Genomic DNA, 11,851 nt, shown 5'->3' on the forward strand with positions numbered 1-11,851 from the left:
TTCAAAAACTGAATTCCCACACATCTGAAATTGAATTCTTTTAGAGGAACACAAAATTACCGCATTATGAACTGTCAACCAATCAATTCCCAAAATCACATCAAAGTCCTTCATGTCAAAAAGTACTAAATTCGCCTTTAGATTCTTTTCACAAATCAAAACAGGACAATCTTCTACAGATCCAACAGGATTACTAATCATCAAACAACTAGATAGGTTCTTGGGTGTTAGGTTAGTCTTCTTAACAAATGCAAATGAAATGAACGAATGAGATGCGCCCATATCAAATAGAACAAATGTAGACATAGAAGCGACTAACAATGTACCTGTTACCACATCATGGTTCACATCCTGTTTAGTACCAGACATATTGAACACTCTACTAGAAGGAGGGGCAGGAGCAATCTTCGCTGCAAGGGCAAACCGCTGAACCGGCCTCTTAGGGCAATTGCGAGCAAAGTGTCCGATCTGCTTACAGTAAAAGCAAACAAAGTCCCTTGATCCAACTGGAGCAGCTACTACCGGAGGCTTTTGAACCACGGGTCTAGGATTCACAATCCCAGGCTCAGAAGATTGCACATTCATTCCAGGTCTAACTCCACCAAACTGATTATGCTGACCCCCATGAGCAAAACCAGAACTTTGACCTACACTCCTTAGCTGAAAGGCAAGAGTGGGATATGGTGCAGGTCTCACAAATCGTCGCTCAGCATGGTCAACAAAACCAGGATTTCTTGGCTGTCAAGGTGTCTGAACACGGGCACTCTCTTTCTCTATTTCTTCCAGCTTCTTCGAGTTCTAAACAACTTGAGCATAGCTCTTAAGAGGGAGCACAGTGAGATATGCTTTGATCGCCGGCCGCAAACCTTTATAGAATTTCTTTGCCTTAGCATTATCGGGCTTGATGGAATCAAGGGCAAAGAAAAAGAGTTCTTCAAACTTTTGCTAATAGTCCAGCACAGACATAGCACCCTATACAAGAGCCATGAACTCGGCTTCCTTGGCATCTTTTATCGCTTAGGGGAAATAGTTCTTACCAAAATCTTCCTTGAACAATTCCTAAGAGACAACACCGGCATGCAGATCTTCAAGAATAGGCCGGGTGGAAATCCACCATGCATCAGCTTCGTGCTGGAGCTTATGCTCGGCAAACAGAACTTTATGGGCATTAGAACACTGCAGATTTCGGAAGGTCTTCTCTAATTCCCGCAGCCATTTATTCAGGAACAAAGTATCCTTTGAGACGCCAGAGAAAGAAGACACCTACAGCTTCAAGGAACTCTCCATCAGTTGGGTATGGGGAGTTCCAGCAAAACTATCTGCATTCGGGACTACGGCATTAGGGTTTCCATTCACACCAGTGCGAGTCTCATTGTGAAGACCCCGTCATCATCTGGTTGAATTTGTTAGCCTACTGTTGCATCATATTACTCATGACGCTGGCAATGTCTTGAAAACTTCCAATGTTCGGGGCATTGGGAATGTCATTAGTGGTATGACTATTCTCTTGAGTCTGCTAATCAAAACCACCAACGAATACCTCTTCATTCCCAGTGCTTCCTGAACTAACAAGGAGATTCCTTAAGACAACCATTCTACAAAACCGAAAGATAACAACATCGAAATTCGAAGATTCGTCAACAACCACTTGACCATATGATTAAAATGCTTAGAATCATGCTTAGAATCATCAACGTAGTAAGCAATCAATCATACATTGGCCAAAAATCCAAAATTCCAACAAAAAACCAGCATTAAACCTTCAGCCTTCAACTGGTCGATTGGCTAGTCGACTGGTCAGTTGACCAAGCTACTGCTGCACAGGAAAATTGGGTTTTAAAGCCTCATTTCACACTTCAAACTCATTTCTAACTCATTTCTTTTGAGAGAGGGCTCTGGAGAACAATCTTTCAAGGGTTTTCAAAGTGATTCCAAGTTGTTTAGGGCTTCAACAACAACAACACAACACACATTGATCATCGGACAAGGTAAACACTATTCATCTTCTTCTCAAGTTGCGTTCTTCACTTAGATTTCTTGAAAAGCCAAGATATACTTGTTGTTCTAGGTTACAAACACGTGTATGCATGCTTAGCAACACATTCCCATTGTTTTCATGCAAAAAAAACCTTAAACATCAAGTACAAACACAAACAAGCTTTTGATATCGCTAACCCAATCGAAAATCCCCAATTTTGTAAAAATTCGATTTCTCTCAAACCGCTAGGAATTTTAACACCAAATCAGTTGCTACATGCTAGAAATGATATGCTAGATGTACTCATGCAATTTGTTTCAACCAATTTCAGCATTTCCAAAAATCCAATCTTTTACCTAAATGCAAAAATCCCTCTTTTCTAGTTGTTGAATTTTTTACTTTAGACCGAGATTTTGATGAATTTTCTTCAATTAAACTTCATTAGCATGCTATTCCAAGTATTATGCACATGCTAGTATGTTCAAATTGAAATTCTGCCAAAATAAAAAAATTTCGAAAACTTACAAAAATGCCCTTCTTGCTGAAATTGGTTAAAAATCAAATCCTATGGTTTCAATTTGGATGGCCCACAGTTGCCTTCTACCCGCATTCCGGGTTTTCGGACCGACTATATGAATTTTCGGGTTAGGGTTTTGTAGGATTTCACACGACACACCCGCCGAATTGTTGGACCTGTAGCACAAGGTGCTATCTTATCCAACCATCCCTACCATTCCCAGTGTTAAAGCAGTCAACTCTCCTCATGACATGTTGTTCCAAGAGAGATCCACGCCATCTGATGATCCAACAATCCCAAATAGCCAGGATTAGCTAAATACCCCTCACCTACCACATTTAATGGTAATGCTCATTTACTCCCTCAACTTTAAGCTTCTCAGCTCAGGCAGTTGAAAACCTCACTCTAGGGTGGTGGTCTTCGTGAATCTAACTTGACCTTTGGAATCGGATGCCCCACCACCAAAGTTGGCTTGCACTCACTCTCTTCTTTGGTGAATGAGAAATCTTAAGGTGACTGGAGTTGTCAGTGGTTTAGTTGAAAGGGTCAAATTTGGGTGCAAAACATATCATTATTGCTCTAGTTATCAAACTGTACAACTATGTTATATCGATGTCATATATATTTATTTGGTACTATATGATACATATAAAAGGATATGATGATTACGTTGTGATAAAGAGTAGGTGATTGGGAATGTTCTTTTTTATATTGGTCAGCAGGTGTTTTGGCTTCAAGGAAGGCAGTTCAACTCAAAAACTTTGGTTCTATCAAGAACATTGAAGATACCAGTGAAAATCATTGAAGCAACCCCTCTACAAGAGGTGTTTTAGGTTGCTCCTCCCAATGGATAAATAAAACTTAATATTGATGGGTGTTCAGTAGGAAGTCCTTGGCATGCTAGTGCAAGAGGAGTTTTCCGTGATGAAAATGCCAGAGTTTGAGGACAAATTTTGTAGCTGAAATGGAGGCCTCCCTTCATATCAGGTATGGAATGGGTATCCTATCAAAAAAAAAAGGTATGGAATGGGTGCAACGTCTACAGTTGAGAAGATTTGGATTGAATGTGATTCTGTAGCTACTGTTGTGCTACTCTAAAAATGGTGTTTCCTTGGTGGATTCAGCAGCATTGGAGAGGTAACTCTTCCAGCCTGCAGATTGGAAAATCACTCATTGTCATAGTGAAACAAACACAATTGCTGATCACTTGGCGAAATTGGCATCCAGACAAAGAACTTCAGGTACGAGTACATACTAGCGAGCTTTGGTAATTGAAGATCTAGCATGAGATGCCTCTGATCATCTAGGTTTTGTTTCTGAAGATGGTTCAGATTGTAATGTTTCATATATTCTGGGCACCATGTTTTGCTACCATAAGAAAACAGTGAGGTTGGGTGTATTGGGAGAAACTGTTGTTGCAAGTTGGGTGACTGTGGTTCCCTAATATGGTGTATATATTGTAAATTTTTTTGCTTTTTTAATTTGAATTATTTTAGTGGCAAAAAAAATACAACATCAATGGAATGGTTTCTGTTTCGATAAACAACAAATGGTATGACTTGACACCCTCAGAACTAGGGACGACATAGAGGGGTGTGGGAGGACTCTTGGATTGGAGAAACCTGAAATTAAGAAGTTTAACATCCTGATTTGAAGTATTTCACAAATGACACAAGGGTCTCGGAATCGAAAGGTCAGCCCACAAGAAGTTGGAGAAGGGATATAATACATGAGACTTTTCACCCATAAGACGCAACTTCAATGCTCAAAATTACAAACTTACCACCAAGTGTGGGAAGCAATGACAAATGGGAGCTACTCAACCAAGTCGACACACCAATTTGTTATGGAATATAAGGGAGAAAGGTCATGTAATTTCAAATTTCGATGCTTTAGGGATTCCTAAACAGGTAAGCAAACAATTTGGAAATGAAATAGTGCCCCTAAGGTTTAGAACTTCTTATGGCGGGCTTGCTCCAAAGGGTTAAGTACAAAGAGAAAATATGGCTAAAAGGAACATGTTATAAAAGACACAACTTGCCTAGTTAGGTGCAGTTTGGATCAAGAAACAGAAACCCATGCATATACTGCTGGAATGTGACTTCGCTAGAGCTACTTGGAGGGGGAATTGTGATGTGGCCTGGAATAGGGAAGCAGTTGGGGGTGTTCGCGCGCTGGGGTTTGTCATTCAGGGTGTGGATGGTACTTCTTTATTATGAGTTATCTTCTATTCCTTCACCTATGTATGATGAATGCTCGCTTTGGAGGGGAAGCATTGGCTGTGAAAGAGGACCTATTACAATCCATCAACCCTGAATTTTAGATTTTCATTCATTTGCAGCATTAGTTGGGGATATTAAATACTTGGCATCTTTATTATACGATGCAAATTTTCTTTCTTGACAAGGGATCGAGATTAATCGCATAACTGACTTATCCCAAAAAGCCCAATCAGCTTCCAATCCATGGATTATGGTCCTTTGTAATTTGGATGTGCATCTTTCGAGTGTGATTGGAAGTTGGTTAAAAAAAAAAAAAACCTACACCCTCTAGGTGTCAGTCATTCCAGACGGCACTCAAATAAAAGATTGTCGATCACTTTTTTCTTTACGTGTGATGTTTCCAAAATCTGCTCAGCCCTTAGATTTCCTGAGAATGACCTGCAAAAACGAACGTCAAATGTGGCCTGACCGCTGAGATCGGGAGTCCACCTCCGAAAGCTAAGTCAGTTGATGAACTTAATCACAAACGGCTCTGCTAGGCTAGAGCACAGAGCTAAGGAATAAATAATGAGAATACAATTCAGATTGTATCCATCTCCCCTACTTTGTGAGTAGGTAATGTCTTATATAGAGTGTACTTCTTAATCTCCTTCGTTGGATGTATTTGAGCCTTCTTCGGATAGCCGTTGGATCTTAACAGATAGATCCGTTGAGTGATAGATCTCTACTAGGTTGAACTAGTAGATGATTCCTTTGATAATACGATCATTATGGTAGTTATCCATATAATAGCGATGAGTGACAGCCGCCAAATACTGCTAGCCGTCTTTAGATTGATTAGCCTATTTCGATCGTATCGGATTAGGGCGTGCTTGTAACTGAGTTAGTTTTCTTCCTCAGCAAGCTATCTCCTGGACCCGGCTAGCTCGGAAGCAAGTCAATTTCTTTCGTCTCGACCGGAGTCGAGGGTCGAACAAAGATTGAACCAGGTTCAGTTATATTTTCTCCATATCAACATAAGAGAAAAGAATGCATTAAAACAAACTAAGGGAGTACATGGGTCATATTAATACAAGCTTTAGGTACTAAACTAAGTAGATAGTTGTGACTATGAAATCCTAAACGAGCACACATTACTATTCTTAATACATCATGGCATTAGTTCGAGCAAAATAGTAATCATATATATTGATTGACCAAGAATTATTTTTCAGAGAGAAAAGATCTAAGTGCTTCACTTTTTAATTCTAGGACTTGGATGAATAGGTTACTTAGCGAAGTTCAGTGGGTGCAAGAAAATACTTCTATCCAGGGTTCAATTGATAGCGTGGACATCTCAATAAGCAACTTTAGTTCAGTTGCAAATTTTTCAGCACCTCAGACATGTTTCAAGGTTTTCTCAGATGCTTCGTGGGACAAATCTTCAAGAGAGTCCTACAAGACATTTTATTGTTGCAAAGGCTACTTTTGAATTTGGTTTTTCAGCACTTACTGTAGAATTAGAAGCAATTAGAGAAGCTATATTAGTTATTTGTAATATGCGTATTACTTAGGTTGTGATCTTCTCAGATTGCCTCATAGCCATAAAGGCTTTAAATGGTCAAGTCCAATCTCTAGACTGGCCAAGTCATGGCTTAGTCCAGGAAATTCTGAGACTCTCTTCTAGTTTACTTATGTAGCTTTTCACTTTGTTTATAAATCTTATAATTCTCTTAAGGCCTGTTTGGTTACATGAATCTGGAAATTTCAAATATCTAGAGATTTCAAATCTATAGATTTAAAATCTATGGAGTTATAATTTATAAAATTAGATGTTTAGTTGTTAAATGAAATTTGTGAATTCATCCTAAAAAATTATTTGATCGACGTGATTTTTGTGAATGTGTAAATGTATAGCTTTTTTAAAATCTTTGGATTTCTCACCCCTTACACATAAATCTACAGATTCACGTTTTTAGTGTAAAAATGTGAATCTTTAGATTTCATGAATCTAGAGATTTTTACAACCAAACAGGTATAATTCTCAGATTCATGAATCCAGAGATTTGAAATCTCTGGATTCATTTAACCAAACAGCCCCTTACTGATTTCTTAGTTTATCATTCTAAACAATTTCAGATTAATTGTGTCTGGTGGCACTCTTGTTTTGTAAATGCAAATTTCCTTTCCTCTAGCATTAGTCTAGAAATTTTAATATAAATTTTTATTTGTAAAAGAAAAAAAAAAAAAAAAAAAATCAAGTGAAGCATCATTGCATCATATTTCGCTCATCTCTTGAGATGTTGAAAATTGCCACCACTTGCAGACAAATAAAGCCGACCCTTGCATCATAAGAGATAAAATAAAACTAAAACCGACCCACTTATGTCATATAGAAAATTTTTTTTGGGTAAAACCTTTTTGTTTTTAACGAAATAATATAAATATGCGAAGACGATTCGTCGGTTCATGCCTCGACTTGATAAGTTTGTAGAATTTTAATCGGATAAGATGAGACAACACAGTAAATAGCAGGCACAAGTGCCGAACACAAACTTTGACTAAATCAAAATCCGTGATCCCTATCAAAAAAAAAATCCCGTGATCACTTATCTTTTGGGAAATGCTTGGATATTATTAATGCACAGTATCTGCAGATGAAGATCTTTTGACCATATCTGAACATAGGTAATTAAAAAAAAAAATTCTCCAATGTGAGAACCGATTGTGAGTACTATTTTTTTCTTTTCTCCTGTATCTATAGCTGAATGGAACAAAAGACTCCTGAAACAAAAATTGATTTATAGCTTTGTGATACCTATTCTCCTCTTCAATTGATCACAAATAATGGCTCTACAAGAATGGATAGAACAGCAAAAGCTGTTCTTGTTGCCTTCTCTTTTGATCCTTTCCCTCCTCCTATTCAAGCTGAACAAGAAGAAGAAGAAAGCGGAAGAATCAAATCTACCACCATCGCCCCCAACGCTTCCTATTATTGGAAACCTTCATCAGATAGGAACCCTTCCCCATCGCTCTCTTGCAGCCCTCTCTAACAAATATGGGTCTCTCATGCTCTTATACTTTGGTTGTGTTCCAACTTTGGTGGTTTCTTCACCGGACATGGCTAAAGAGATCACTAAAACCCATGATCTTCTGTTTGCTAATAGATATATTTCACCTGTGACAAAGAAGCTTGTCTTTGATTGCAGTGATCTCAGTTTTGCTTCCTATGGTGAGTACTGGAGGCAGGTGAGAAAGATCTGTGCAGTCGAGCTATTCAGTTCCAAGAGAGTAAGATCATTCAAGCTCGTTAGAGAGGAAGAAGCTTCTGCGATCATTCAGAAGATATCAGTATTGTGTCATGGTGGCACAGTTCCAGTTAATATGAGTGATTTGATTCCCAGTTTCTCAAATAATGTAATCACTAGAGTTTCATGTGGTACTGAGAACAATAACTTCACTCAGCTTGGTCATTTGGCAAAAGAGATGGAGATCCTTCTTGGAGCTTTCAGTGTTAGAGAATACTTCCCTTTGTTGGGATGGATTGACAAACTCACCGCGTTAGACAAGAGGGTCAATCAAATGTTCCAAGAGGTGGATACAGTTCTTGATCAAGTGATTCAAGATCATCTGAACTCCAACAAAGATGATGACCAAGGCAATGAAAAAGATTTTGTGGATCTCCTGCTTGAAGCCCAGAAAGATTCTACACTCGGTGTTTCTCTGACTCTAAACAATATCAAAGGAATCATCATGGTAAATCTCTCTCTCTCTCTCTCTCTCTCTCTCTCTCCAAGAAAACATCTTCATTGAACATATTTTCATTCACCCAAGAAAATTTCTTTCTTTTTCACTTTGTTGCAGGACATGTTTATTGCCGGAACTGATACAACAGCAGTTATAGTGGAGTGGGCAATAGCTGAGCTTGTGAGAAATCCAAGTATTATGAGAAAAGCTCAAGAAGAGATAAGAAGTGTTGTTGGAAGTAAATCCAATATTGAAGAAGAAGATATTCTTAAAATGGATTATTTGAAGTGTGTTGTTAAGGAGATTATCAGGCTTCACCATCCAGTTCCATTGTTGCTGCCAAGAGAATCAAGTGAAGATGTTAAAATAAAAGGTTATTTCATCCCTTCTAAAACAAGAGTTATTATAAATGCATGTGCAATTCAAATGGATCCTAAAATCTGGGAGAACCCAGAAGAGTTCATTCCAGAAAGATTCATAGACAATCCAGTAGATGTCCAAGGCCAAGATTATAAATACCTTCCTTTTGGTGCTGGGAGAAGGATTTGCCCTGCAGTTTGGTTTGGTTTGGCTAATTCTGAACTGCTTCTTGCTAATCTTTTGTATTGGTTCAACTGGGAGTTGCCAGTTGGTGAGGACATAGATATGTCTGAAGAATTTGGACTTACAGTTCATAAAAAGAATCCTCTCTACCTTCTTCCCAAACAATACTTCTCTTAAAATATTGAGAGTCTTTTATAGTGATCTTATTGCAATGGTGAAGAATATTTAGCCTCTTTTTTTTTCCTGTTTACATGTTATGATCTAAATAAAATTCAATTTCCTTAAATTCTCTTTTTTGCATCAATATGACTTGATTTTTTGCGTTTGTTTACTGGAATAATAATGGGGTGGAAAAAATTTAAAAAAAAAGTGTAGATATTTTTGAATCAAGGAAACTTGTCTGATGATGTGACAACCTAACTTTTCCACCCAAACTATTTTAAAATCCACAAATTTAAGGGTATTTTGTAGAAAATTTTAAAAAAATTAAAAGTGAGTTTCACTACTATCACTTTTCTACAAAATTCTTTCCTTCTCCCTCACCCACAATACATGGAGCCCATATGTTTTTTTTTTCCACTCTTTTTTTCGAAGTACATTCATGACTTTGAGAATTATATTATGTTTATTCATTTCTGCCCTTTTTTAGGTGGCACTTGGCAGAGTTAAGACTGAGTGTACAATTCACAAGTGACTTAAGATTTTATGGTAATAGGCCCTTTCTTTTTTTTGTTTATGTAAATCCAATATGGATTTTTTACATTAGTTCAAGCCCAATCCATTTGAGAGGAGGCTAGCCTTTTCTCACCTGTTTGCTTCCAGCCTAGTCCAAGAGTGAGGTGTAAATGTAATAATTTATAAATTTATAAAGCATATATCTAATTTGCCTTAATAATTAAAGAACGTCCTCTCAAAAGAATTTACGAGAACAATTATCTACAGAACTAGAATCCAAAAGAGAAGAGTCTCATATGATGTATCGAATCTATGTAATTTTTTTTATAGCAGACATTTCCTCTTGGGATAAAAGCAGAATGGTGAAAAATCGTTTAGGCTTCTAAAATGTCAAGAAAATATAACCTGATTGCGTAGCCACACATTTTCCTCTTATCTACAAAACAAAATATCCATCGTCCTTCACTTAAGCCTGGGGTCCTACACCTGCAAGTACCAAAGAGGTCATAGTCATTATATGCCAAGTAGGTCAAAAATCTTGAGCATAGGGGAGAGCTGTGAAGTAGCACCTCTCCTATTAGTTAGTATTTGAATTTACGTTGAGAAGGACTTCTAGGTGCGCTAACCACAAGTAGACTTTGGCTAATCACAAAGGAAAAAATTCATCTTTGCCAATGGTAGGTTACTTGAGCAGTTAACAACCCAAACTCCCTCGAGGAGGTCTTGGGTTCGCACCCATCCGGCGGCACATATATTAGTAATATTCCCCTTCCCCCAATAATATCAACTCGCCGGTTCTAAAAATAAATAAATAAATAAAAATTCATCCTTGGAAACATGGAAAATGGTGAAATTGACAATCTCATTCATATTGGAGCACCCTCCTCAAAATTAAGGGATTCTCGAAGTTTTCTAGGTTTATAGGGATTATTTGACTAAGCATCGATCTTTTTCCCAAAAAATGTATTGGGAAATCTTCAAAAACATCAAAAACATGTATCAAAAACATGTATAGAGTAAACATGTATCAAAAACATCTCTTGCCATTTGAAATTAACATTAAGTGTTGGTGTAAGCAAGTTATATATTTCAAAATGACAAGAATAACTTTAAAAGAAGTATCCTAAATTCGACTTGTTTACTATTTACGATTTCTTCCTCTTCTAATCATAAATCCTCACAAAGTTTATGAAATATGGTTCATAAATAGGGCTTTCAAACTTAGAATATGATGATAATATTAGAAATGGATAAACAAAAACTAATTGAGACTAACAATGTTAGTAAAAAGATCTCACTGATAAATTATGTAACTTAAAAGGTATAAAGTCAAGGGTGAGAATAAAAATTTCCCGAATATATTTGGCCACAAAGATCATAGTTGTATGGGCCATTGTCACTGCTATATACAATGTTTAAAGGCCCATTTTAGTTCAATTGACTCTTCTTTGGATTTTCAAATATGCAATATTTTTTTTTTGGGGTAAAGTTCAAATATGCAATTTGTGAGTTCCCTCTCTATAGTTTAACACACAATGGACATCTTTCAAATTTAGTAGCAACATATTTATCCCTCATAAATAGTGTAGGACAATGTTTTTAACCATTGGATAAAGACAATAAATTAATTATTGTACACAATCATGTCTATCTAATGGGCTAATAATTGAAAGTATAAGGTTAAGGGTTCAAAACTTATCAAAGCTAAGACTAAAGTCCCGTCCTTTATTGAAATTATACATAAAAAATATCCTAAGGATATAGTTAAGGTGAGCGTAACCTGGACTAGATAAACCTAAATCTTATAAAAGGAAAAAAAATGTGTACATTTTTATATTGTTGTGCACAAAAACTTGCTTCTTTTTTTTAATTTTAGCTTTTGTTTTGTTTGGGTAATAGAATAAGAATGACAATGTGTTCATTTTTGGCTATTTAAATCAGTTGTGGTTTTTATGGGCTAATGATGTGAACTAAGACCACCCGAATACCTGACTCGGTCCTACAATTGGATGTTCCAATTTAAGTTTGAATTCAGTTATATAGTTTGGTTCCTATTTGGGTTGGAATGTGTGAAAAGGAAAAGTCTATGGTTTTGTGAAGTTAGAAGATCAAGGAACACGAAGGATAATCCTTCCCCCCTTTTTTCTTCTTTTTTTTATTTTTTTTTTTTTTTTTCCTTTCCTTTAAACC

General features: G+C 36.9%; 1 protein-coding gene across 1 annotated transcript; it reads left to right on the forward strand.

Moving 5' to 3' along the window:
• Positions 1-7,394: 7,394 nt before the first annotated feature.
• Positions 7,395-9,272, forward strand: LOC149024146 (cytochrome P450 71A1-like). The gene is made up of 2 exons (XM_089144470.1): positions 7,395-8,452; positions 8,561-9,272. Exons 1-2 carry the CDS (start codon positions 7,544-7,546, stop codon positions 9,161-9,163), a joined length of 1,512 nt encoding a protein of 503 aa, XP_089000596.1. The 5' UTR covers positions 7,395-7,543; the 3' UTR covers positions 9,164-9,272.
• The last annotated feature ends 2,579 nt before the right edge of the window (positions 9,273-11,851 follow it).

Source organism: Hakea prostrata, chromosome 2 (genome assembly GCF_041222555.1).
Source record: "Hakea prostrata isolate BN-2017 chromosome 2, UWA_Hpros_2, whole genome shotgun sequence".
In the NCBI taxonomy this organism is placed as follows: domain Eukaryota; kingdom Viridiplantae; phylum Streptophyta; class Magnoliopsida; order Proteales; family Proteaceae; genus Hakea; species Hakea prostrata.

Coding starts and splice junctions, on each gene's coding strand:
- LOC149024146 (XM_089144470.1), top strand. CDS start 7,544: ATGGCTCTACAAGAATGGATAGAACAGCAAAAGCTGTTCTTGTTGCCT. Junction 8,453..8,560: donor ATATCAAAGGAATCATCATG/GTAAATCTCTCT, acceptor ACTTTGTTGCAG/GACATGTTTATTGCCGGAAC.